The sequence below is a fragment of the Lates calcarifer genome, linkage group LG19, assembly GCF_001640805.2.
Source record: "Lates calcarifer isolate ASB-BC8 linkage group LG19, TLL_Latcal_v3, whole genome shotgun sequence".
Classification (NCBI taxonomy): Eukaryota; Metazoa; Chordata; class Actinopteri; family Centropomidae; genus Lates; species Lates calcarifer.
The window spans coordinates 5,457,092-5,484,644 of NC_066851.1; the positions used below are offsets into that span (position 1 = coordinate 5,457,092).

Genomic DNA, 27,553 nt, shown 5'->3' on the forward strand with positions numbered 1-27,553 from the left:
TATTAAAAATAACTGTGTTGTTAGTTGTGCGCAATGATAGTGAGCTTGTGTGGTTTTATGGGGGTTAAAGGAATGTTAGCCTGATGAAGTGGGAGTTGGAGGATAAGGATGTTGGATGTTATCAGATCTGCTGCCTGTTCTGCCAGATAACTTCCTTTGATCTGAGGAACAAACACCTCACATAGCAGACCTCCATCACTGACTTTGCATAAACAGTTATGGTGTGGATATTATCAGCATATGCATATCTATATATATATGATAAAGAATGGAATAACCAGTTTTTTGTTACTCTTACAGGAGTCCATTACTGCAACGTTCATCCATACAATGAAAATTCTTATCTACTGTGACTGAATGAGTCAAATAATAGCAGTGCCACTTCATACATGATGTGTGCTGCTGACAGGAAGCAGCCATTATCCTAAAATTAGTTTTTATAAAAAGAAAGAAAATTACTTCTGGTTTGTGGTAAAGTCATCATGTTACTACTCCCTTAGGCCTTTTTCACAGCAGACATTTTGGCTCATCATAGGAAAAGCAGTTGTTACTTGTAACAATGTCTCTGTACTATTCAAGTTTCCCAATAAGACATGACAGTGTGACAGAGCGCCAGCATGTACTTGTGATTTTCCTGTCAAAATGTCTTGTTGAAGGCCCTGCACAGTCACAGGTCTTTTACTTTCCAGACTGATCTGATCTCTGCAGCAGGCTGAAGCTCATCAGATGTACTGTACATTAACACAGTCCTCCTGCTTGAACACATTTTCTGCAACACTGTTTCAGTTCTCAATGCAGTATTTTAGACTAAGTAATCACTTGTAACAAGAGAGTTAATGTCAGAACTGTCACTGAAGTCCATTGGTATTTATGTACATGTTATTTCTCATTTAGACTTACCAAGAATATCCTCTACAGCCTGCTGACTCACATCAATCAGTGGAAAACACCTTGCAGCTCTACACCTAAGTTTGTAAAACACACAAATATCAAAGCTGCCAAAACATTCTGATTGTGAGATAAATAATTCACCCATCTCAAATGATGTCGTGTTTTTTCAATAGACAGGTAGACATTAAAAATAGTAATAGTAGTAATCCACACAGCTTAGCACCAATGCAAAAAATCTTTATTAAAATCCATCTAAACCTTTGACGTCAGTAACATCACAGACCAAACACACTGACAGTAACGTAACAGTGACCAGTACCTGACACTATTTATATCTTCCAGTCAGTGCATTTTCAAGGGGTTGTTTTAATTCTGCTAAAAACTGACACTCCATACAGTGTCAATCAGTGTCAAGTGTCAAATTCAGCAAAAAGTGCCTTGAACTGGTCAGTGTTACATTCACTCTCATCACAAATATATTTTAAACCTGCAGCTTGAAACAGACAAAAGAATAAACAGAGGGTGATCAATTACACCACCACTGAGTGGACAAAAAAATCATGAACGGACAGAGCTGTAATAGTGGGAGTCAGGCTGATCAATGACGCACCGGAAAGGCCAAGAATCTGTGGACTTTGAAATATAACAAGAAATGGAATTTCCTTACACACATGTATACCAGGGAGGTCACGTTAATCGTTAACTGTTGTGCAGTCGATTTCCCAACAGCTCTTTACAATTTTAACATTATGTCCCGTTTTTGTTTTTCCACGTGAATATGCTGATGACTGATGGTGAATGCTGCATGTCTGCCACTCTGGGGTGAGCGATGTTTAGGTGATACCCTTGAAAGAGAGAGATTAAACAGGAGAGGTTGAAAACATTCATATCCAAAACAGGAAGGAGGAAGCACTGGAAAGGAGGACTGAAAACAGCAAAAGTGTGAACATTTAAAAACCAAGGCTTGAGAAATCCTTGCACTCTTATTAAGGCTGGACAATATTTCAAAGTTATAATTTGACAGCTTTCAGGAGAATTATTATATACGTTTTTTTATTGTGGTCCAAATTACTGATTTTAGACCAATTATCAATAATGCAACAATTATTTAAATCATACTGCCCAGCCCTAAAGTCTTGCATAGTAAGAAAAAGGTCATGGTAGATGTCTAGGCCATGTCCTCTTCGCCTTCTTCCTCAAACTCGCCCTCCTCCTCAGCAGTGGCATCTTGGTACTGCTGGTACTCAGACACCAGGTCGTTCATGTTGCTCTCAGCCTCTGTGAACTCCATTTCGTCCATTCCCTCGCCCGTGTACCTGAAAACAATGACAGTAAAGTAAATATACTTACAGATATTTTTTACAGGCATGTGCTAGTGTGCAAAGTCTGGGGAGGAACAAACTTCTCTCTCACATCAGTCATCTTTCACTCACCAGTGGAGGAAGGCCTTGCGGCGGAACATGGCGGTGAACTGCTCTGAGATGCGTTTGAACAGCTCCTGAATGGCTGTGCTGTTGCCGATGAAAGTGGCAGCCATCTTGAGGCCACGGGGAGGGATGTCACAGACGGCTGTCTTGACATTGTTGGGGATCCATTCCACAAAGTAGCTGCTGTTCTTGTTCTGCACGTTCAGCATCTGCTCATCCACCTCCTTCATGGACATGCGGCCTCGGAAGATGGCGGCAACTGTAAGGTAGCGGCCGTGGCGTGGGTCGCAAGCAGCCATCATGTTCTTGGCATCGAACATCTGCTGGGTGAGTTCAGGAACTGTCAGTGCCCTAGAAAATGACAGACAATTTAATTAGGACCAATATCAAAAGCATTACAATACAACTTGCTGATCTGGAAAAGACTCTAAAAAGCAAATCCCTGGCCTCTACCTGTACTGCTGGCTGCCCCGGCTGGTGAGGGGTGCAAAACCTGGCATGAAGAAGTGCAGCCTGGGGAAGGGCACCATGTTGACAGCCAGTTTCCTCAGATCAGCATTGAGCTGGCCGGGGAAGCGCAGGCAGGTGGTCACCCCACTCATGGTGGCTGAGACAAGGTGGTTGAGGTCACCATAGGTGGGCGTGGTGAGTTTCAGCGTGCGAAAGCAGATGTCATACAGGGCCTCGTTATCAATGCAGTAGGTCTCATCTGTGTTCTCAACCAGCTGGTGAACAGACAGCGTGGCATTGTATGGCTCCACCACTGTGTCTGACACCTGGGGTGGGAGGGTGGAGGGAAGGAGGAAACAAAAGGAGGAAACAGGAACAGCATTAAAGAACAAAGGAAACAGGTGATGGGACATACCTTTAATTTTAAAACATTTTAAAGAAATGTGTGTACCTTGGGTGAGGGCACCACGCTGAAAGTGTTCATAATGCGGTCTGGATACTCCTCTCGGATTTTGCTAATGAGCAGTGTGCCCATGCCAGAGCCGGTGCCTCCCCCCAGGGAGTGTGTGAGCTGGAAGCCCTGGAGGCAGTCGCAGCTCTCTGCCTCCTTCCTCACCACATCAAGGACCGAGTCCACCAGCTCAGCTCCCTCAGTGTAGTGGCCTTTAGCCCAATTATTACCTGCTCCACTCTGGCCTGTGTTACATGCAAATACAGACCTGTATCACAGCTGTGCTGTCTGACCTTCCTGATCCTATTCTATTCAAAATATGACTTAATCATATTTGCAAATCAAAACATAATTTCCTTGCAATAAGCAGTGAATACAATGAATATGACTGGTTTCTTTAGTCTTGCAGAACTGTGCAAAGCTACTCCTCTCAAGTTTTAAGGTAAGTGCTAGGTCGCAGAATGGCAATTTTATCAGCCAAAGTTAAAATACAGATTGAATTTTGACATTTAAATTCTCACCAAAGACGAAGTTGTCTGGTCTAAAGACCTGGCCAAACGGACCAGACCTCACAGAGTCCATCGTTCCTGGCTCCAAGTCAACCAGGACTGCACGAGGGACATACTTGCCACCTGTTGATGAAAGTACAGGCACGAGCATTATTATAGGATTATAGTAACCTAATTATAGTGATTATAGGAGACAATTTACGCAAATAGTTTTGAAACAATTACTCAAGCAAAGAGCTGCTTGCTTTTCTCCATCATTATTATTATCATTACGGCAGTATTCATTAAATACTTCACTACCTGAAATGTTGACCAAACAAAGCAAAAAAACATTTTTGGACCACAGCTCTGCCAAGGTGCTTCTATTCCTAACTCTTGTAGTCATTTTGCAAGCTGTGTGAAATGATAACTAAAAGTCTGGACTGAGTTATGATGAAGCTGTTTTCACATTAAATTTCCAGTTTTACACTAACTATATGACACTGAGATAAGTATCCTAACAGACACAATTACAGGGTGACAAAAAATAAAGATTAAAATTCATTTCAAAAGTGGTTTCTGGACTGTTTCCAATTCAATTATGCGTCAGAAACTTGTTCATATACATTTTCAACAATAATTCCTAATATTGAACGTTCAGCTGCTTTTTATTTGCAGATAATACAACGCGTCTCACTTTTCAAGTTTAGGTTTTTAGGTCAGCCTTAAAATATCATGATAATGTTGTCATATTTGTGTGGGTTAATAGAGTTAGCCGGGCGTTTGTTGATTTGTTGTATCATAGAAACGGGGCGACAGTAACTAGGAAGGTGAGTCAAGAAGGGCTCCTTGGATTCAAGACTAGCAGAACAAGGAACCCCTGCCGGATGGTTGCGGTACTAACAACCCTACCGCGTAGTATTGAATTACCTTGACTCCCTTAGAAATTAGATAATCTAAGTCCGTAGCTCCGAGCTATTAGCAAAGTGAAGTTAACCTGTTGCCTCGTTGTAATACACGTTGATTCGCTCCAGCTGCAGGTCGCTGTCCCCATGGTACGTCCCGGACGGGTCGATGCCATGTTCGTCACTTATCACCTCCCAGAACTAGAATTGGAAAAAGAGAATAAAGGACAACGGTTAAATTAGCTGGCTAACTAGCATGACTTACCGAAGTGAGGTGGTATGGACACCCAGGCTATCATTAGCTTTGTCGGTAAGTAGGCTAATTTAGCAGCCCGCCCAAACCAAATTTAACATTCACGCTCCTTTTCTATTAGTCACTTTTAATTTTAGAACAAAGTTTTTCGAACCTTAGCTCCAATTTGGTTTCCACACTGGCCTGCCTGCAGGTGCACGATTTCCCTCATTTTGTTCGAAATTAAAAACTTCTGAACAACGACTGAAACGGACGAGAGTTGTCAACGTTCTAGCACTCAAGCAACGGACTAACCTGAGAAGGCAGGAGCGCTGCCAACTACAGACGGCCGATGAACACAATTGGAGCATCTAAATGTCAGTCATAACACACCAGGCAACTGATTGGTCGATAAAACTTGGTTTCGAGTTCTGATTGGATAGTGTTCTTGGGGCTCCGTTGTCTTGGTAACACCAAATAGAATTTAATACACAACAGCGTTTCTGCAGAAACACCCTAAACACTCGTTTTCGTGCATGTGCACGCGTGTGTGTATGCAACATTTAAGTTACAGTAGAGACCCAACAACAAGAAATCTTACAAGGATTTTCAGTTTGGCCTTTACCTCTAATATATTAGTCAACTTGTTGCTCTAAATGAGAAAAGCAATGACAGATAACAGATAGTTTGTCCTAACTTTGAGGTGATAGGTAACTATCGTTGCAACATGATACTTCTTCACAGTAAGCACATAGTCCTTGTGGTCCTTTATTACTTTGCCAGAGAAACAAACGTATAATTTTATTTTCCCCGCCGTCTTGTTAAGTAAAGCAATAAGTCTCGAGGATAGAAGTACAATTTAGCGTGATTTCAGGTTTATGTAGTGACAGCTAATCATACACTCCATGGAAGAGGAGGGATGAGTAAATGTTGTTGTTTCCTTTGCCACAAGAGGGCTATGGGGCGCGTACCAAAAACACAACTCACCTGATGTACAAGGGCGTTTCCTCGTACTGTCAGGGGATTGCACCAGTAATCTTCAATTCATTATTCAGTGTGTTCCTGTGTCCTTAAAATATAATCATCTATGAATAAAATGGTAGATAGAAGCAATTTGTTTTACGTGCAGATAATAGTAGCGTTATTTTAATCTTTATGCAAGAATTCATTAATGGATCAATGCTATTCAGATTTTTACTTTTTTTTGGCTTATGGTGGAGCTGGATGAGACAAATAGTCATTTTCTTACAGTCTCTTTGTCTTCTTGTAAAATATATTCTCTTCTTGAATAGGATAATAGTACTAATTTGTTAAATGTATTAGGAAACCGACTTAACTACTTAACATCTTCAAAACAAAGGGGCCTCAAAGCTGGCACGATACCTGTGCACCAATGGCTGTTGAACAGTTCTCATGGGAATTGGAGCTGCCTCTATCTCCTAATTATATTCAGCTAGGATTAAATTTATCAAAGCATTCTCCATGTTATAGTACGTTTTCAAATTCATCCATTAAATTTGTCACAGACCATAATACTCATTCCAACAGATCCCATCAATTAATGATTTTTGGTTAGAATGTGCCTACCTGTTGCTGTACATGGGTGTATCCTGTGGTGTAAAAGACAATAAAGAAGAATCTGAAAGTGAAAATCTGAGAGTTTTACAGGAAGTTTGTATAGTTGTAATCATGTTGTAAAAGAAAAACCTATTTGTTGTCATTTGCATTGGGGATGCAAAACCAAAGAAAGTATCTGTGCAGAGTAAAGGCATTATAATTTTAGAACACCATTCATAACAGAGAAATATACAAGAGTTTTCTATTTTTCCCCCACAAAACCTAAGATGAAAACTTTGCAATTTTTAAAAACAGATAAGATATAAATTATATATGGAAATAAAGAAAGATACAAGAAATAAAAAGCAAAGAATAGCGTTATTTCCAAAAAATAACACCAGTTATGTGTTTTAACTTAACACTTAACTGTGTAGGTACTGTGTAAAGTCTTAAAGGAGACAAGTTCACACTGGCACTGAATGAAAAGTTATACATAATAACATTTAAAATAAAATAGACATTTTAAATTTAAATATTTTAAAAATATTCTAAACATTTTAAAACTTACATTTAAAATCTAACATGTAACAGGCGGGTTTGATTTGTGCTTATTCCTGAAAATGATAAATAAAATCTGACTTAATCGGTCATTTTATTTTAAGTAAACCGGCTGACAAGTGACGTCATATCCTTGCGACTGTTTATATGCGACCATCATGGCTCTTTTTCCAGCGTTTGCTGAAGCAGCGAGTAATAAAGTTGAAGATTCGTCCAAAGGTGATCGTGCCTTCATGTAGCACCCCTTTTTAAATGTAGTTTGTTTTTCCTCTTAATATTGTGTTGTCATTATACAGAGAAGATAAACCTGTTGAATAACAAGCTAGCTTACATACGCTGTCCTAACGTCTGCCTGTGGTTGAAGCTGAATGACAGACTTTAACGTTCCTGTCTGACTATTTGTTTGCCTCATTATGATGCTAGTTTGACATTTGCATAAAAGACCAAGCATCAAATGCGTTTGCATCGCCGATGTACGCTGTACAAGCTATTCTTTGAATAGAGAGAGCAGGACCCATCACTGACAAACTGACGATGTATTGTTGCCTTGAGCGTTAGTGACGATGTAACAAAGCTGAAAACAACTCAAATCTGCTTCCTTGCATAGCTAGATGACAAACTACCCAACACATGGCAATAAAACCCTGGCGATTTTCTATTACGCGTGTGTTTCGCCTGCTAAGGCGTTACAGTGGCTGGATGCCTTACACACTAATGTGGTCTTTAGCTATAGAGGTAATGTTTATGGTGATACCATTTCCTCCGCATGTTGTGATATTTTTAAGCTTAAGGGGAAAGTGCCTTCTTGTTGTCTGTTGTTGTTGTTCAGATAATGTTACATTTATACTACTCTTCTGATTTTAGTCATATTTTGGACATGATCTTTATGAGGAGCGTAGAGAGACCTGGCTGTTGAGCTCCATGATATAGTTAGGTAGCTGCATTAGTATGATGTTTCCACACAGAATTAATTGTATGTAAAGACACTCAGCGTTTGATAGTCACCATCATGTCCTCCTGATTATTATGTATGTAACACTGTTTTTCTGTCCACTCTCTTTTTTTAGAGTTAGACTGGCTGAACAATAAGAGTTTTCAGACCAGCCATGCCCATTCTCTTCACAGTCGGTTTTTAGAGGAGAAGGAATCAAGGTAAAAATCAAATGGAGAAGGCTAGTTTCTGCCCACAGACACAATACTGGGAATGTTTCTTCTTGTTTTTGTTGTTCTTTATTCCTCTTATTTCTTTCCCTTTGTAACTAGAGATACTAGCTAAATAAAGCTCATTATTCTAACACTTTACTAGTAACAAGTACTCAAGATCCTGTGTTGAAAATTAGTAAAATAAATCTTCCTTTGTCTTTGCTTGAGGGAGGTGTCAAGCTTTAATGTGTTCCAACTCTCATTAACGTTGAATTAACTTTATAATCCTCCAGTGTAGGCAGAGAGGTGAGCTCTGCAGCGGAGGAGAAAGAAGAAGAAGAGGAGGCCCCCAAAAAGAAGAAAAAGAAGAGTGAAAAGAAGAGGAAAAAGAAGAAAAAGCACAAAAAGAAGAGCGGGAGGGGTTCAGATAGCAGTGGGTCTGATTCTGAAACCATCTACCCCAGTGATCTCAAAAGGGAACAAGAGGCAGAAAGGTATAGATACACACACATTCACATCACAGATGCCTACACTCTTAATTTTACACCTAATAGCAATGTGTGTGGGTGGTTGCGATTGTGTTTCTGTCCATTCTTCCAGATCACAGGCGGCTCCATTAGCAAATCGTTTCTCCTGGTTGGATGATGTCCAGTCACCCACCGGGCATCCGTTCTGTGTGGACCGTAAACCGGACCAGGCCAACTGGACATATAAGTCTCTGTATAGAGGAGATGTAGCAAGGTAAGGCACACATACATACACCTGCACCAGGTTGTGCACCATGTTGTGTGTTTTTTCAGATTCAGTCTGAGTGATTATCCCTCCTCATGCTAATCTTTATGAATTAGAATTACGATTGTGAAACCATGCGTGTTCCACACAGGTATAAGAGGAAAGGCAGCTCGTCGCTGGGCCTGGACCCTCGTAGACAAGGAGTCAGCTGGGAGGAGTCGGAGTCAAATAAGAAACAGAAAGGTGGGGACAAGAACAAAGCAGCAGACAGATACTTCTCTAAAGTCAGTCGCCAGCTGCTGAGGTCCGAGCCTGCTGTTCCTACATTACCAACAATTCCTCACTGCAGTGATGTCATCAGCTCCACCTCCTTCCTCCCTCTGGATGATGATGAGGGGGCGAGCAAAGGAGGAGAGACAGGTAAGAGATTTCTCTAGACCTGATTCTGAGAATCAAAATAATGGCATTGGCCTACAAAGTGTGGAATTTGTCCTAAGATGACCACAACTCCACAGTTTTGTATTAAGACTGGCACATACCACCATCTTACATCTAACCTCAAATCCCTCAATGTATCAATCCAGGTGACAGAGTGCAGACATCATCAGTAAATCCTCTTGGTGTGTATGACTCCTCCACGGCGCTCTGGCTGCAGGGGAAGGGACAGCAGACACTGGACGCACAGACAGGGCAGAGCACTGTGCTGATGACCAGGAGGACTGAGGAGTTTAACAGGCAGCTCAGAGAACAGCCAGCAGACACACAGCTATGGATAAAATTCATACGATACCAGGTATGAAGACTCTACTCTCATATTACACACATACATATATGTCAGTACTTGTGTGTGATTTATACTCTTGTGCGTGGTAATATGTCTGCTTTTTTTCTTTCTCAGATGTGGCACAGTGACATGTACTAAGTTTTTTACTTTCTTGAAAGTCCAGTTCACCTCAGCATAGTTTGCCAGCTACCTCAGGTGCAATATTTTATGACAGGAATAGCAGCTCACTTGACCTTTGATTTCAAAATAAAGTGTATTTCTGTCAGGTTTGGAAAAAGTTGGCCAGCAGGCACCAGATTCTATAGAAAATTGAATTTTGACAGCCTTGTATGATTTCCAACAAGGGATAAATGGACTATAATAATTGGCAAATTAATAATATATCTGAACTGTTTATTGGTTTTCAAATCATTTCTCAGATGCAGGGTTACTTCTAATCTCTCACATCTCTCTAGGATGAACTGACTTCAACAGAGTTTGGAGGCGAGGAGGAGCAGCAGGGTGGCGATTCATCTGAGCGTCGTAAGACTTCGTACCGGGCAGTCCTGGAAAAAAAGCTGAGCATCGCAGAGCGCGCCGTGGACACCAACCCCGGCTGCATAGCTCTGCAGCTGGAGAGGCTCAGGATCTGCCAAGAGCTCTGGGAGCCTTCAGCTCTGGCTAAAGAATGGAAGAAACTGGTCAGTCTACAGTCGTTATGTGTTTCCCAGCTGTGGGACCAGAGTAGAAAAACAACCACTGTCTATGTATGAGTATGTCTGTAGTGTAGATGAAAACATACATCACTCTTAACAAAGCTAACTTGTGTTTTATCTGTTGTATCTCAGGTGTTCCTCCATCCAAACAGTGCTCCCTTGTGGAGGGAGTATCTGCTATTCACCCAGAGCTACTTTAGCAACTTCACTGTGTCAAAGGTCAACTCTGCCTACGGGAAATGTCTGAGCACACTTAGCTGTGTGCGGGACGGCAGTATGGTCTCTCATCCAGCCCTGCCAGGGATTGAGGAGGATATGTTGGGTAACAAAGATTTAGCTTAGGCTTTATTTTTTTTTAGGTTTTTCCACTCTGAGAAGACTGATTGGTGAATAACTGTTACATACTGAGTTTCCCAGAATAGAGTTTATGAGCCATAACAAGGAAACCATCAGGCCACATAATTTTGATACATCATATTTTCATTTGTTTGATGAGAATACAAAACATTTTATTTGTATGCTCAATGCTTATACAATGTTTGTGTCTTTCTGTCCAGATATCTTCACCCAGCAGTGTCATTTCCTGCGTCAGTCTGGTCACTCAGAGAAGGCGATTTCTCTGTTTCAGGCCATGATCGATTTTACTTTTTACAAACCTGACAGTGTACGAAAACTGTCCACCAAGCAGCAGGTTTGTTTGTTTGTTTGTTTAAAACAGAACCAGGAAAAAATTTCACACTTTGGACCCTTGTTAGGATTATTTTATTTAGAGCAGCTGGTAGAACTGGTAGTTTTTCAGTTGACCAGAATCAAAAAATTCCAATTAAAGAGTAAATAGTAGTTAATAAACATTGTAGAAACAGAAAAAGGACACATACCTGTGCTCCAGTAATGTAAATGTGTGTGTGTGTGTGTGTGTGTGTGTGTGTGTGTGTGTGTGTGCGTGTGCGTGTGTGCGTGCACAGGTGGAGTTCTTTGAGCCGTTCTGGGACAGTGGGGAGGCGAGGGTTGGGGAGGTGGGGGCTAGAGGCTGGAGAGCCTGGATGCTCCAACAAGAGCGTGGTGGATGGCTGCAGCCCAGTGCAGGTAAAATACACACACACACACACACACACACCATGAACATAAGAAGAAATTGAGCGTCATGTTTGCGTGGGCGTGTTTGTGTGTGGCCACAGATGATGACGAGGAGGAGGAAGAGGATGAGGAGGAGGTGAAGGATCGGAGCCAGCCCAGAGGGACAGTCTGGCTGGATGTGGAGTCGTCTCGTGAGGCAGTTCACTGGTTGCCCTGGAGACCTGACAAAGCTAAGGGCCAGTCAGAAGAGGATTGTGAGGACCCAGACAGACAGGTGCATACTGCTGGACAGACAGACAGACAGATAAGGATGGATGGAAATCTTTTCTACAATCGTACAATAGTATCTCTTTCTTTCTCTCTCCGATTCTAGGTGTTATTTGATGACATCGGTTCATCCCTAATTTGTCTAACTTCACCAGAGCTCCAGCTTCGTCTTCTTCTCCACTTCCTGTCATTCCTGGGGCTGCCTGTGGACTCTGTGCTCTCTCCTGCCCCCTGTCAGCCCGGCCTGCTGCTGGACAGCCTTTCTTTTCTCACTCAGGGTAAAAATGACACAATCAGTGAGAATACTACAAATGATTAGTTTTTTTTTAATATAAGCATATAATTGATTTAGAGACAGTGACAAATCTGGCTCCATGTCACATCCTAGGTAATGAGCGCCAGCGTCCTCTGACCTCCTACGACCTACCTGACTCCGGGGTTAGCTCTGTAGGTCACATGACCACTCTTCAAGGAACCAGGAAGTGGGTGGGGCTTGGAAAGCAGGGTGAGAGGTTTGTCACCAATGTGTTCAGTATGGTCCAACCCGTCCTTCCTCCCCATCACAGAGCAGTTCTGTCACTCTGCTGGATGCAGTATGAGAAACTCAAGGTAAGAACTAGTTTGTCTGGCTCTAATTTATAACAAAATTGGAGGAGAAAAGTATTTAGGCAACTTGGTAACAAGGTCAGAAAAGTGCTCTTATTGCACTTATTTACGTTTAATATTCGTCTATGTGTCAGGTCTTGCGCTGCTTGTGCAGTGGCAACAAAAAACGTCTCCGTTCTCAAGGCAAAAGCAGCAAGAGAGTTGCCAAGCGACTGCTCAAAGAACCCGACAATCGCTCGTCGCTGGTGCTGTGGCAGGAATATGCCCACCTGGAGTGGATCCTGGGAAATCTGGACGAAGCTCGCAAAGTCTTCTCCACAGCCACATCGATAGGGGGAACCAAAGGGCTGAACAGCCCCTCCCTCTGTGAGCTGTGTCAGCTGTGGTCCCAGCTGGAGGTGGAGGACGGAGGAGGGATACAAGGAGGGGCACTAACCGATGTAACTGCATCCCCAGCTGTGTCAGTGCTAACCAGGCTAGCAGAGGGAACCTCCTCATCCTCTCAGTCCATCTCTCCAGTGTCTATCTTGAAAGCCAGGAAGTCTTATGAACAGGCTCTGACAGCCAGCTTGTCAGCACTGGACCAAGTCCCCAGCAACCTCCAGACCATCAGAAAAGGTTCATTCTCTCAACAGCTGTTTGTTTTACCTGTCAAGTTGGACAGTCTTGCATGTTTTAGCCCATTTACAACAAATCGTCCATATCCAATTTTACCACTGACCATTTTTCAAACATACTGTAGCATTGTTTTCAATTCATGAATATAGATTCCTCTAATGCAACCAGTATTTTCCAGTCAATTCTGGAGAAGAGATTTGAAATAACACATTATACAATATTTGGAGAATTATTTGAAAAATTAGAAGACATGTCCCCCTTTAAATGCAGGACCCAGCTGAATCTGTTTTTGATTTAATTCATTTCTAATCTCATTATTCTGCCACTAGGTGAAGAGGACCTGCTAGGGAAGAAAGTGAGGCTGAGTGGTCTGGTAGGCTGCTTTGCTCTGTTCCAGTACCTCACAGTGGGCATCCAAGCAGCTAACGCTGTGTACAGCCAGGCCAGAGAACGGATGGAAGAGCTGCATCGCACACTAACACTTGACAAGCAGTTTAACGGCAATGAGGAAGCTAACCTTGCTAGCACTGATGCTAGAAACTCTGCAGCTGATTCCAACCATACCAGCAGGCACTATGCCAACAAGCTAGCTTCTGAGTGCCAGGTATTAGCAGTACAACAGGCAGCCTTGCTGAGGTACCACAACACCATCAGTGTGTTTCCACTGGTAACTCTGAGACAAATGCTGACCTCTGCCCTTTCCACCTGGCCCAGCAACACCCCTCTGTGGAGCATATATGTACAGGTAAGTTGTGGTCTGCTCATAAAATACCAAAACTAAATGATTTTTTAAATCATCAAACCATTCAGTCATTTGGAATGAGCTTCAGTAACATTTACTTCATCCCTTCTTCTCTAGATGAGTTTTTCCCAGCTCTTTTCACTTATTCTGTACAGAGGCTCTCAGCTGTACTCAAGTATTTTGCCATGATGACCCTCATGCAATCTGTTTTCAGGTGGAGAACCGTTACCATAGTGCTGGCCGGGCGCGTCGCTTTTTTCACTCTGTAACCAGGGACAACAAGAGTGTGGTGCCACGCCTCTTTGCCATAGTTGCTGAACAACAAAGGAAGCAGCTGGTGGACGCTGCTCAGAGGTTAGAACAGAAAAGATGATGGGTAGTTGCGGGAGTTTTCCATGTTTGTATTTCATGGGAACAAACACTGTATGAACTTTAAAAAATGCAATTATGATACTTGATTTTTAAAAATATATTCTTTCTTTTTTTGTGTGTGATAAGCCAAGAAATTTTATTAATTATAAAAACACTAAAGTCGCTTAAAAATTGTCTCTAAAGGTCTTGTTGCCATGACACTACCTTGCCCATCCTGCCAGAGAATGGCCTCAGCAACCGTATCCGTGGACTGTTTGAAAGCACCATAGCAACAGAGATGGGTTCTCGCTCTCCTTTACTTTGGAGGATGTACATGCATTTCCTGGTGAGATGACAAATAGTACACATGAACTTCCACATACTGATCCACTGACTTGAACTCATTTCCTATCCTAGAACAGTTTTACCAGTCAAAAATAAGTACAGGGCTCATCATTTCTGTTAATTAGCCAATTAGACAAAAGTGATGAATAGTAAGTAGTTACGAATATTAATGTTTCTTTAGAATATTTTCAAAGGAATCACAATTTTAAAAAACAGGCTTTTCAGCAATCGTATACAAACCCCACTGTTCTGTAAGATCCCATCTTGTTCTGTATGTCTTACAGCTTATTAATCTCTGACCTTAGAGTGCTACCTGTTTTTTTCTCATTTTTCAAATATTGACTTGGGGAAGTATAAGAACTAACACACACAGTTATACCAGCCTATACTGACTTACTTTGTGTAATTTGCACATTTAGGATGCACAAATATTGACCAGCAGTAAAGTCTCTGTGTCTCTGTTATGTGCATGTAATTTGTTTTGTATGCATGTGTATTTGTAGGTGTCAGAAGGGAAGGTGGATAAAGCCACAGGGATCTTCTACAAGGCCTTACAAAATGTCCCCTGGGCTAAGGTGAGACACACACACATAAAAGTGATATTTTGTAAGAGCAGGTGATCTCTGTCTGCTTAATTTTTAAATTGTACATGCAAAAAATGAATTGTCTCCCTCTGTCTCTTTGTTTGTGTGGGTGTGTATGAATGTAAATTTGCATTTATGCAAATGTATGTGTGTGTGTGCCACGTGTGTGTGTGATCAGGGTTTGTACATGGATGCAGTGCAGCTGTTCCCAGAGCACCTGCAGGAGTTTGTAGATCTGATGACAGAGAAAGAACTCCGACTCAGACTGCCTTTAGAAGAACTGGATATACTACTGGAAGACTGAATATTCTCTCTCACACACACACACATACACACACTTCAGTCAAGAGCTCATTTTGAGTTTGCTTTACTGGCAACATGCCAACTGACATTCTGGCACACTTGATGGCAAGAACAGAAAAAAATGCATACAAACTCAGATGCTTATACACACATAGCTGCCATTGATCAGTGAAGCTGCAGGGATCTTATCTAGAGATTGACAAGGAACCTTCCTTTGTACATGTCTGAAAATGCTTTATTTTCACAGCAGATAGAACTATGTTTTAGTACTTCACATTGTCAATAAATATGATTCTCATTTATGTGTTGTGTGTGCTGTATATTTGTTTATCCATAAGCTTACAGTGCATACAAACTGAGGTCAAAGGTATTGGTTTCAACACCAATGAAATACGTACAACTTCATGACATGTTTCTATTATATGTGATTACAAAGAGAAACTCAGCATTAAAGACTGATGAAGGAAACTGAAAACAATACTGAGATAAATTCAAAAGATGATGGAAAATTAAAGATATCATTTAATAGAGAGAAAGGTAAATGCTTTAAGGCTTCCATAAAACTTTGTACAGCCCTGGCCTAACAGTCTCCTGGTGCTGATGATGAGGTTAGATTATTTTTTATTCCTGCACCTTGGTGAAAGATGACTTCATCCATATCTACCACGGATAAAAAATTAGCAAACTCAGTATTAAGGTAAGTATTATTTAAGTATTATCAAAGCAGTATTAAGTTTGTAAAGTTGTCACTTTCCACTTGGTGCTTTTCTAAGTCTGTTCTATTTATCTTTTATTTTAAATGTCATCATGTGAAAACGCTTCTATAAAATCTGAGTTGAAGCATGATTTTTACATATTCTTAAGAGGAATTACCTCTTAAACACAAGGAATTCTGTCCTATTTGTTTGACTGTAAATCTGCGCTTTCCAGTACTCTATTCATACATTCCCACGGCGGCTTGGGACTCCACTTGACAACACACCTGTGAATTACCTGGACGGTTTTACCTGCCCTCCTTACTTGCTCTTTAACTCACAACACAGTACATACAGTATACATCAGCGGTGCGTCGCTCCCTCCTGCCATCGTTGCCGCGCCGTGGTTTGACGCATTGCAGATCCGCCGTGGCCAATCAGCGGGCTCTGTACAGTGTGCAGAATATTGCGGGTCTGCTCTGTCCAATCAGAATCTGCCTCTCAAAAACAAAACCGCAACTTCCCCAGTGCCGTCAGACGCGATGTTTAGGACGTATCCTTCCGCCTACATAAAACTCCTTGTAACACAAAATAGTCCGTCAGTTTTTGTGTTGCCTTGCTAGGAAGTTGTATGTTCTGATATATTCGACAGGTTTGAAATATAGTATAAATTGAGAAGGGGAAAACCCATTCGAAGTCACTGTTCTCGCCTTTCTCTAGAGGCAGACAGTAATTGTTATTATTTTAATAAAGGTTATGAATATGTTACACTACAGTCAACTGTGTTCTCTAATAGTCCTCAACTAAACTTGACTGGGCTGTATGTATGACAATGAATATACAGTGTGGTGTATAGCCTTTTACAATGTTATATCTTAAGTAAACTTGGCCTGACAAATAATAGGCTAATACCTTTTTTGCCTGAAAATAAAAATATTTTGTTGTATTTGCAGTATTGTTGCTACATTCACATTTAAATTTAGGCCTACATTATGTTACTGCTTACAGGTAAGATTAGACGCCTGTTGCAGTTAAACATATTCAGATTACACTAACACTGTTTGACTATGATTTTGGTGTCAGATGTAATTAGCCAGAGACATCAGCAGACTTTCTGATTGGTGCCACGAGGATGGGACATGTGGCCATGCAGAAGATAATGCAATAAGAGTCTTACAGTAGACAGATAAGAGAGGGTATATTGAAGTCTGTTTGATAAGGAGCAGCACTCAGTGTACTTAGGAAATCATCAGTACTTCAATCAGTGTTAATGAGAAACTCCCAAAGCCAAAATCTGATGAATAACTTATAAAAAATGTGTCTGTGGTTTTTATGATCACATAAGAATATTCTGACTGCCCTTGAATATAACTACAGCAATGTATTTATTCTATCAATAAAACAAAATGTAATGTTGCCAAACTATAATTTAAACAAAATTTAAAATAACATGAGGATTGCATTGCATATTTGTGAGTGTTCTGATGCAGCAGAAACACATCCAGTCAGTTGGTTTTAGGGGAAATGCAGGGAATGTTCACCTTGTTGACAGATTTTAACTCCAAATTATTGCATATAGATGAATTTTGAATTGTTTGAGAGAACTTGACAATTCTAACTGTTTGACTGACTCACCACAAATTTGACTGTCTCAGCTGTCCTCCAATAATAACATTCAACACCAGCACTGCTTTGTTAAAGGTTTCTGCTATAGTACCTGCATGAGCGTTTGCATGTGGATTTGTTGTCCAATACTGACCTCAAGATTAACATAATGTCAGTTGAGGTTAAAGTCTTTCCTCTATTGTTTTATCACTCTTTATCCTTCATTTAAAGCTAAATAAGCAAAATTATTCCTTAAATGTAAGGCAACAATAATTAGCAGGATTATTCTGATTGTAAACAGATCTTAAACTCTGCACACAGGTTCATTCAGTTGATAGTAGTTTAGCACTTATGAGTCTGATTTATGATAGGATACAATATTGGGGCCCTAGGTTTACTGCATGTCATCCATGCAAATGTTTTAAGGAATGTGCAACATTAAAGTGCAGTATCAACTATGGCAGTTGCAGTATTAACTAATTTTTTGAACATGTTCTGTAGTGTGATTGTCTCAAACTTTTGTTTCATGAGCATTCTTATTTTTGAGCAAATTCTTGATAAAATTGTATTGTATTTGAGGATGAGATAGTCACTAGCTGATGATCAATTCCTGCCCTGTGGCCCCCTAATACTTTAATATGGCCTTACACAGCATGACACCTCTTTCACATCAACACTGTTCATTGTGCCTGGACATCGCCTGTCTGTCTAAATAGTGGCCACTTTTTATACTCAGAAAACCGAATTAGTTCAGAGTAATTTCTCTGTGTGAAACAAGACACAAAGCATACACTGTATGGTCCAAGGACAGGTACGCGCGGAGAGGCAGGTTCGTGGTGTGCGTGCGCGCATGCACGTGTGCAGAGACGAGGAAAGCGCGTGGACACTTCACTGACTGAGCGAATTTCTCCACAGTGCGGAGGAATACACTGAGCCGTACAGCGGTGGTTCGTCTTGCCTGCCCGCCTCCAGCCATCCTTGTTCAGTGGCAAACGTCCATTTCCTCTCTCCTGTAGCGCTAGCGTACCGACGTCTCCAACTCAAACAGACATGGTGAGTGTTGAATCAGCCGCGGCATGTGATACGAGCGACTTGAAATTGTGTTGATTTTACAGGGGTCCTTAAGTCTCTCCCGTATAGTCGTTTTGTTGAAATAAATTGAAGCCTCTGATGCAGAGAGCGCGAGTAGAATAGACTCGTACCTTTGGGTTAGCTAGCTAACTAGCTGTTAACACTGGTGGCGAGACATAGCGGCTCGGCGCTGCGAGCCAGAAGCTTATCATGTCACAGTTGCTGAAATTATAAAGGTAGTGGATGTTAGCTGACGTTTCTGAAATGATAACTGATAGTTGATATCAGCTGATGTGTGCAACTTATTACAGGGGGCCACATACTTACAGTATTTGGCGGTTCTGTTGGCTGCCAGTGTTAGCATCACAGCTAATATTACAGCCCCAATGACTGATTTTCCGGTATCTAATAGCAGAACCATCAGTCATCTATGTATTTTCGCTTCAAGAGTACTAAAGTTAGTCAATTTGGTAGTTTCTGGAGTGATGCTGGAAACACAGTTGTTAACGTTGGCATCTCAACGCAGAATATTTGATGCCGGTATTGCACCGAAATTTGTGACCACTGAGATTTCTAATAGCCCGTCAGCCAAGATGAGGACTGATGGGTGAGGTGTTGGTGGGGTACACACCGATCTACACTTCTGGTCACCAGTTTTTGCTACCACAGCTATCATATACTCTCGTCCTTCTAGTGATATCTACGCAGGGTTACATTTTTTCAGAGCTGTTACCATAACAACTATCGATGCCAGCTATCAAAGTACAATATGTAACCGCAGTAAAAACTGCAGTGGTAAAAGCTGACATTTCCTACTAGGTCGCAGAATATAGTGTAATACTTGTATATTCACTTTACACCAGTATAAACCACATATATGCTTACTACGCTAAATCTTTTTCAACATGCTGATGACAATTTATTGGTTACAAGTCATATTTATTGAATACCGACTGGTGATGTGAGAGGAAATGTCTTCTTCAGTCTGGTCTGTCTTAAACATTGCAAGCAACAAGAAAATGGTCTTTTATTCCAACAATATCAAAACGTTATAAAGCAGAGATGTTTCCCTCCCTTTTCTGGTGCATAACTTTAATTGTCCCTGTAATGGTTGTGGTAGCATCATACACCATCTATGCTCTGTAGTTTATAGCTTGTGGACAGCGTTGCCTGCATTTACACACATGCAGTACTCAGTTGTCATGTGCAAAAATTGATTATATGGTATAATGGACCTTTTCTTCAGGCTACATGTAAATCTTTAATAGACACAAATATGCACCTGTTTGACAAATGCAATTAGATGAACACATTATAGGCTCTTTCATTGTGTGGGCACTGCCCTCTATTTATGTAAACTTCATCAGCTGTATTTAAAAAAAAAAAAAAAACCCTGCAACATGTCACTTACATACATGTTTGTAGTTACATTTATTTTTTGATCACATTTTAAGTGATTATTTTAGTATTTCCTGACACATTCTTCTTACAGACATGACTTAACTAATGCAGTAGTTTCTGGCCTACAGTGGCCCTAGTTTTCTGTCCCAGCAGCTCATTACCTGTTACTCTCTCTCAGGTGTAAAATATTTGCTGATTAGATTGCTATGATAAAAAAAACAGTGGATACCTGTTTCCAGAAGGCGTAGGCTAAAAACCAGTGGACTGACATGACTGAGTTTCATAGGTTTTGTTTTTCTTGGGGTGCTTTTTTTGATACCTACCTATCTTGACAAATTTGAGGCAATTTTAACATGACAGATATTACTAAGATATCATTTAATGTAGCTTATCATTTTGGGTTACCTCAGCCAAAGGCAGTAAGATTAGCTTTAAAATAGATTTATTTGGTAATTAGTCTACTATATTTTATCAATGTTTGACACCATGTGTATTGAACACACCCAGTGAATGGATGTGGGGATTTTCTTAATGGCAGCTGTTATTATTTGTATTAAAATTGTATTATATTTGAATCTTTTAGTCTGACCAGTCATCACAGTGACTGGTAGGGTGAGTTTGACTTCACATTAAGATTTAGAAATGATGTCAGACTGGATATTCTGGCCACTCCCTGGCCTCTGTAGAGTTAATTTCTTTAACTGCCTGTTGATTGATTTACCATAGGTACATGGTTGTTTTGTGTTTGCTATAGCTACAGGCTTGGCAAATTATGACACAGGAAGTAGGAAGTAGTCTGTGGGATTGAGACATCATTGTTGCAGTTGCCACGGTTCCTTTACATTTTTTGGATTTGTGTAAAGCAGAAAGACTTGTCTTGTGAGTCAGCGTACTGCTGTTGGAGTGTGAATCAAATGTGTTCACCAGCCTGTTTGAAGTGAGAATGTGCGGGAAACAAAATGGGCATTGTTGTATGTTCACAGTCAGCTTTGATCACCACAGTGTGCATGACTCAGTGGATGTCTATAAATTTTTCACACATCTGCAAATTGCTCTGCATTACCACCTACTTTATAGTGTAGTGATTGTAAAGATATAAAATAGGTAAGTAAATAGAAGTTTGATTGGTTCTCTTCCCTCATAAAAATGACAGTTCAAAACAGTTTATCAGTGATTATTCTCAGATGTATTTAGTAAAGGTGGTGGAATCAGTAAATTTGAATAAAACTTATCTTCCCCTTAAATTCATTAATACTGTCCATGTGTGATGTTAAGTAAATGACAGGGCCTACATGCTACACTCACTGTCTAACAGTATGCGGTCTGTGTTGCCAGGCATTGCAGCACCTTGAGAGGCATTTGGCCTGGATATTAAAGGGGTTAGCAGCTTGTTAAGCATTGCTAGAGCCTGCACACACATACATGGACATTACTGTCATTATCATCAGCCAAATTCTGAAAGCCTCATTATTATTGCTTGACAGTATTAATACCTTGTAGTTAAGTTAAGTTAAATGTAATTAAAACATTTCAGCTTTATCCATTATTTAAATTTTTCCTCCCTCCGTTTCTCTTGGTCCTTAAGATCAGACAAATACAGTACTATATAAGTATTATATATATTTAATATTTATTATATATTTAATATTTAAAGTATTAATCATTATCAAGACTTTTATGCTCTTTGGCATTTAACATTATACTACATAGGAAAGAAGGAAATTAACAGATACACAAGAAAAGATGGGGTTTCTGAAATATAAAAATTTCGTTGGCAGCAGTATCTTTGAAAAAAAGAGGCCATTTTCCATTTTGTCTCATTTACCTCAAACAAACCTAGCCGGAGACACAGGGCAAACTCTGGGTGTGTCAGTCACTGAAACTGTTGTAACTGTGTGGACAGGGGCCTTTCTAAAAGAGAGAGGGGGGGGGGGGGGGTATTTGGTGTGACCCAATGATGCTGTCTAGGAGGTCAGATGCCTAGCTAACTGATCCTCCCTAGGAGCTGCAACTGTACCAGTGAGATGACAGGACACAGATTAACACATGCATATAGACATACACAGAACCTCTGTGACCTCTCCTGGTCGGACACTGTTACTGACACACACCTTAAATCAAACAAACACATTTGGGTGACCTCCTCTGGCCTGCACTCACCACCACACACACACACACACACACACACACACACACACACACACACACACACACTTCTTTGTCAATCTGTTGAAGGCTCATCATGTGTTCAACTACTGCAGGAGGTGGACACTCCATCTGTGCATCCATCTTTCCTTTACATCTGATAGAGAGATGGACAGACAGCTAAGCATTTGACCATCATGCCTGAGCGCGCGCACACACATAAATTCTGACATAGAGACACAGGCAGTGGGGTTCTACAAAGTCTCACTCAGTTGGAGTCAGATGGAGCCAGGGAAGGACAGCATCTGGCCACACAGACAGGAGGACAGAGAGAAAGATGGATAGATAGGCAGACAGATTTATTGAGAGACCGATGGACAGACGGATGGATACGTAACCAGGCAAACATCAACAGAAGGACCAACTGCTCCATCAGCTTGTCATCCAGGTACACTGAAGGGGGAGACATTGCCAGGTTAGTGCCAGTCTGCTGACCTTTGCCACTCCAGAAGGATTGTGAAATCGTCTGTCATCTGTCCAGCCACCTATTCACTCTGGAAGGACTGAAAGACAAGTCCTGCAGTTATCAAGTCATCTGATCACCATTCATGTGTTTGTCCAACTATCTATCTGTCCAGAACTAAATAACATCCATCTATTTGGCTTACTCAAATCAAGACTCAAAATCAAGTTTTTACCTCATCCATTATGTAACTATTCAGAGAGATGGCAAAATCTGCCTTTCACCTGTGTCTCCCTCTATCCGTTTTATCAATCAGGACCAACTGATAGATGTCTGGCCCTCATTTTTTTCATCCAACTTTTCCTCCCATGCTAAGACATTCATGCCCTTCATGCCATCCTTCCCTCATCATGCTGCCTAAGAAAGTTGCTGTGTACCCGGCAGAGGATGAGCTGGTGAGCCTGTCCACTGTCTACGACCTCTTGGATGAACAACAGCACTACTATAAGGAGCTCATCCAGCAGCAGGAGAGGAACTACAGAGCCTTCCTACAGATGTTGATGGACACATCTTCCAGCCGCATGGACAGCCTGGTCAGAGAGATGCAGGACCTGAGGAACTGCCTGCAGAGGACCAAGGCCGAGCTGGCTGAGGTTAAAAAACAGGGCGTCCAGAACAGCAAGCGGGCAGAGTGCCTGGCTGAAGGCTTGGTGATGGTGCGGGGGGCGCTGGATGGCCTCACCATCAAAGCAGGAGTAACTGGGGGAGGTACAAGAGGGAGAGGTGTGGATCTGAAGCAGCGCAGCGGTGGTAGTGGGTTAAGACTGGATGGAGGAGGACGAGGAGGTGGAGGCAGAGGGGGAGGCACGAAGAAACCAGAACCGAAAGCGGTGAAGCTAGTGGCAGACCTCACAGATATTCACTTTGAAGATATAAAGGTTGTACACAGATATGCACAAAGAATGAATGGGCTCACTGAACTTAAAGCATCACTTGGTGGTGTATTGGTGTTAATGTATGGCTTGAACATAGACAAAAACCATGTTTTTTGGGGTGGTATGGATGTGATTCATAGTAGAAATTATTTTGTTTTACTAGATGTTTTTATTAGTGTGCCAGGGTAGTTAGTCCCAAAGCTGAAAAAATAATCATGTCTGATGGTTGCATCACTCTCACATCAAGTGTTTATTGGTTCACATGCTCATTTAATGGAGCCTGCCTCCATTTCTTGTATGATCACTTGCTCTCATCTGACTTGTAATTGTTGCTCAAGTGTGATGATGCTGTTGTTGATTGGCCGTTGGCAAGGAAATAGGGTTTTTAATGTCTTGGAAGTAAATGAGAAATATAATCTAGAAGGATTGAATAAAAGCCTGTCACTGTTCAAATCCTAACTCACCCCCCCATTTCCTTCTGTATTTGTTTTTTTAGGCTGACCAACTAACAGAAGAGCAGATTGCAGGTAAGGTGGCAGTAGACACATTATACATCTTAGCATTAAATACACATTTTCTTGCTCCTGTTTACACTGTTATATGTGCTGTTGCTAATATTTTCTCTTTCATTCTTTCCTCCACCCTCTGTATTTTTGTTTTTGTCCCCTTTTCATTTTGCCTGTCCAGAGTTCAAGGAGGCCTTCTCCCTGTTTGATAAGGACGGAGATGGGACCATCACCACTAAGGAACTGGGCACCGTCATGAGGTCACTGGGTCAAAACCCAACTGAGGCTGAGCTCCAAGACATGATTAATGAGGTGGACGCAGATGGTAAGCTAGCTTCTCCTCGACTTGGAGAAAGATTTATTTGTTAAACTTGTCTAATTTATCAGTATTGATGAGTTTTGTGGATATCTTATATCTGACCTTTTCACTCCTAGGCAACGGGACCATTGACTTCCCAGAGTTCCTGACGATGATGGCGAGGAAGATGAAGGACACTGACAGTGAGGAGGAGATCAGGGAGGCATTCAGGGTTTTTGATAAGGTAGGCCTCAGTGTGTATGTGTGTGTCTTGTTTGTTTGTGTGTTTTGTTTGTTTTGTTAGGGCGAGGTGATAAAAATAATTGATTCTGAGTTTCATAGCAGTTTAGCACTATTACACAAAATTCCCTAATCTGAATTCAGTGATTGTTTAAGTTGTGTAGAGGACTACTTAGGTCTGTCTGGTTCGACTGACTTTAGATGAATGACTCTGTCTGTTGTATAACATGTATGACAGACTGAAACGCTGTATGTGTGTTTAACCGGCCACTTGTCTGTCTCTTTGCCAGGATGGTAATGGTTACATTAGTGCAGCTGAGCTGCGTCACGTGATGACCAACCTGGGAGAGAAGCTGACAGATGAGGAAGTAGACGAGATGATCAGAGAAGCCGACATTGACGGAGATGGGCAGGTCAATTATGAAGGTACAGGAGATCAGAGCCTTGAAAATAATGTGAACCACACTAATACAGTTGCATGCGTAAAGGAACATATAGCTATGCATACACACATCCTGTTCGTCACCATTTGTATTATAATTAATTCCTGTGTATGGAACAAAGCTAAATCTGAGAAACACTGACTGTAGACAGATGCTCTGTAGTCATTCTGTGTCCAGTGGTGTCTAATGGCTAATTTCTCTAAGTCTTATCAGTCACATTTTTATTGTGTTACAGTACACAAGTTAAACACTTTTCTTAATGGATTGTTATTGTTTTTTTCCCCCCACAGAATTTGTTCAGATGATGACCGCCAAATGAACTGGGCTCACAGTCAAGACAGAGAAGAATCAGTCAAATGTTTCACTTACCTCTTACTGCAAAAATCTACATTTATTCATACTGTTCTGTATAGACAACTTAAACTGAATGTTGGAAAACTGAAAATCTGTCCATATAAACAAGCTCAAAAAAGGTAAAAGACAAAAAGAAAAAAACCTAAATGAATCTGCATGTACTGGCTTGTATTCCTCGCCCCCGCCCCCCAGCGTTGAGCTGCCCAATCAGATCTCAACTCTTTAGCCAAGCAGCCACTCTGCAGCCGGCTGGTTTGGCTACTGCTCCTCTGCTTCCTGGTTCCATCTGCCTGATGTCATGATAATTATTTGGGCTGGCCAATCGCCTTTCTTCTATGACTTCCTGTTTTCTTTTTTTCTGTTCTTCATGCATGCAGCTTTAGATGGGTTACTGTCGAGAGCCCAATGGCAGAAGGCTGTTGTTGGGCCTCAGGTTGACCTGAGACCCACTGAGAGGAGGAGGAGGAGGGAGGGGTTAGGTGACAGATGGATGGGAGTGAGTGAACCAGCGGAACCTTTGCAGTTTGCTTACCTAAATGAAATTAGTGATGACAGAGATATTTTTAAGAAAAATATTAAAATGGAATAAATAAGAACTCATTTTAGACTCTGTGTTTCTGGCATGTCAGGATACTCGCTTTATCCTTTGTGTGTTTACCTTTTTTGAGGGTGAAGCCTGGGTGGGGCATAGATTCGAGCCCCTTGGGCGGTGGGTGTGTCTTACTTTTGGAAGGGTTGGGTGGGCTTTCAAAGGGATGACGTACAACAGCAGTTTTTGGGGCAATTACAGTGTCATGAGTATCACTTTTTGCTGAGGTGGAGATTTACAATGAAAGCAGTAGAATCAGTAGTGAACTAAGATCTGTGGGTATTCACTGAAGTATGCTCAGGTACAGTAAATTGCCTCAAACATTGCATGTGTGTCATTCTGCGAGGGGATTAATTTCAGTCTAGTGGGGACAGGGTCGGTGCTTTGCAGCATTTCTATCTTGTGTTTGTGTGTGAGTTTGTGGGCGTGCGTGCGCATACGTGCGTGTGTGTGTGTGGGTGCGGCGAGGCCCGGCCCAGTCCAACTGTTCTGTTCAGTTCAGTTGATCTGCATTCCAAGTTGTACATGCTAGTCTTTACATTTTGTTTTTCCAATAAAAGATCATGAACTAACGCTGGTATTGGGTCGTCATGTCTGTTATGTGTGTTTACTGGAGCTCATTTAAAAACAGATCTTTGGAGGGGATTGGTCAGCTCCTACATTCCTCTCCATTAAAACGTCACCATGGTTACCCCAATTATCTTACCTTCTTGATAAAAAGCACCCTGAACAGAATAACAGGCAAACAAGATAAGAAAGGTGTATCTCACAGGATGAATATCATGTCAGTGTCCCAAACGACTCTAGACACCAACATGTAATGGTACAATTACACATGGATAGGGTGTCAGAAGGACTCCTCCAGATCGTCAAGAACGTCTGTCTGCAGATGAGGAGGCGTTGCTAGGCAACAGAGCTGGGCACGGGATGGGTAGAAAGTGAGAGAGAGAGGGAGCAGAAAACCGTGGGAGTTTGAGGAGAGAGCAAGAGAGGCGACAAGTAGGGGAAGAGATGAAGAGGTTGAAAGACAATAATAGAAACCCAGGACTTGAGGGAGAAGAAAAGATGAAAAGAAAATGAGAAAAGATTCACAGATGCATCTTAAAACCCATAAAATCTCTCCTCCTTAAAACACATCCCTCTGTCCTCTGATTCAAAAGCTGATACTCTGGCTTTTTTAACAGCTCAAGTCATTGGAAGTTGGGGTTTAACAAAGACTAAAGGCTAAACTGCTGATTGGAGCTGTGTCAATAAACAGTGTATATTTGCTCTACTGGTGTTTAATCTCATGCTGCTTTCTAGAATACATGTGACATGCTGATTGTGATTGCGGCATTGATGAGAAGCAGACAGGCAGAGATGGGGAAGACAGAGGGACGGAGAAGTGTAGGAGGTGTTAGATTTATCCATGTATCTCACACACACACACACACACACACACACAGTAGCTGGAGTTATGTAACTGTCTGAAGTGTATTAATATATCTTGCTGCTCTCTGCTTGCTATTAGTGAGCTGCCACTCCAGCGTTATTAACAGGGTTTCCAGTCCAGAAGATTCTCTCTTTCTCACATGTGCCTCAGATTAATTTCAAAGACATTCA

General features: G+C 41.4%; 3 protein-coding genes across 3 annotated transcripts; 2 read left to right on the forward strand and 1 right to left on the reverse strand.

Moving 5' to 3' along the window:
• Positions 1 to 1,107: 1,107 nt before the first annotated feature.
• On the reverse strand, positions 1,108 to 5,182 carry LOC108896145 (tubulin beta-4B chain). Its single transcript, XM_018695165.2, has 7 exons — positions 5,020 to 5,182; positions 4,705 to 4,813; positions 3,741 to 3,851; positions 3,220 to 3,464; positions 2,772 to 3,094; positions 2,325 to 2,669; positions 1,108 to 2,207 (listed from the first exon to the last, which is right to left on the reverse strand). The coding sequence occupies exons 1-7, from the start codon at positions 5,074 to 5,076 to the stop codon at positions 2,060 to 2,062; spliced, it is 1,338 nt and encodes a 445-aa protein (XP_018550681.1). The 5' UTR covers positions 5,077 to 5,182; the 3' UTR covers positions 1,108 to 2,059.
• Positions 5,183 to 7,244: 2,062 nt separating this feature from the next.
• On the forward strand, positions 7,245 to 15,508 carry nrde2 (NRDE-2, necessary for RNA interference, domain containing). The gene is made up of 19 exons (XM_018695160.2): positions 7,245 to 7,694; positions 8,027 to 8,111; positions 8,396 to 8,596; positions 8,703 to 8,843; positions 8,986 to 9,254; positions 9,419 to 9,627; positions 10,074 to 10,298; positions 10,446 to 10,635; positions 10,871 to 11,004; positions 11,279 to 11,399; positions 11,492 to 11,664; positions 11,764 to 11,935; positions 12,046 to 12,266; positions 12,398 to 12,881; positions 13,211 to 13,626; positions 13,838 to 13,977; positions 14,179 to 14,320; positions 14,823 to 14,894; positions 15,082 to 15,508. The coding sequence occupies exons 1-19, from the start codon at positions 7,571 to 7,573 to the stop codon at positions 15,205 to 15,207; spliced, it is 3,645 nt and encodes a 1,214-aa protein (XP_018550676.1). The 5' UTR covers positions 7,245 to 7,570; the 3' UTR covers positions 15,208 to 15,508.
• Positions 15,509 to 18,423: 2,915 nt separating this feature from the next.
• Positions 18,424 to 26,523, forward strand: calm1a (calmodulin 1a). Its single transcript, XM_018695169.2, has 6 exons — positions 18,424 to 18,559; positions 24,018 to 24,048; positions 24,209 to 24,352; positions 24,463 to 24,569; positions 24,856 to 24,991; positions 25,299 to 26,523. Exons 1-6 carry the CDS (start codon positions 18,557 to 18,559, stop codon positions 25,325 to 25,327), a joined length of 450 nt encoding a protein of 149 aa, XP_018550685.1. The 5' UTR covers positions 18,424 to 18,556; the 3' UTR covers positions 25,328 to 26,523.
• Positions 26,524 to 27,553: the final 1,030 nt, after the last annotated feature.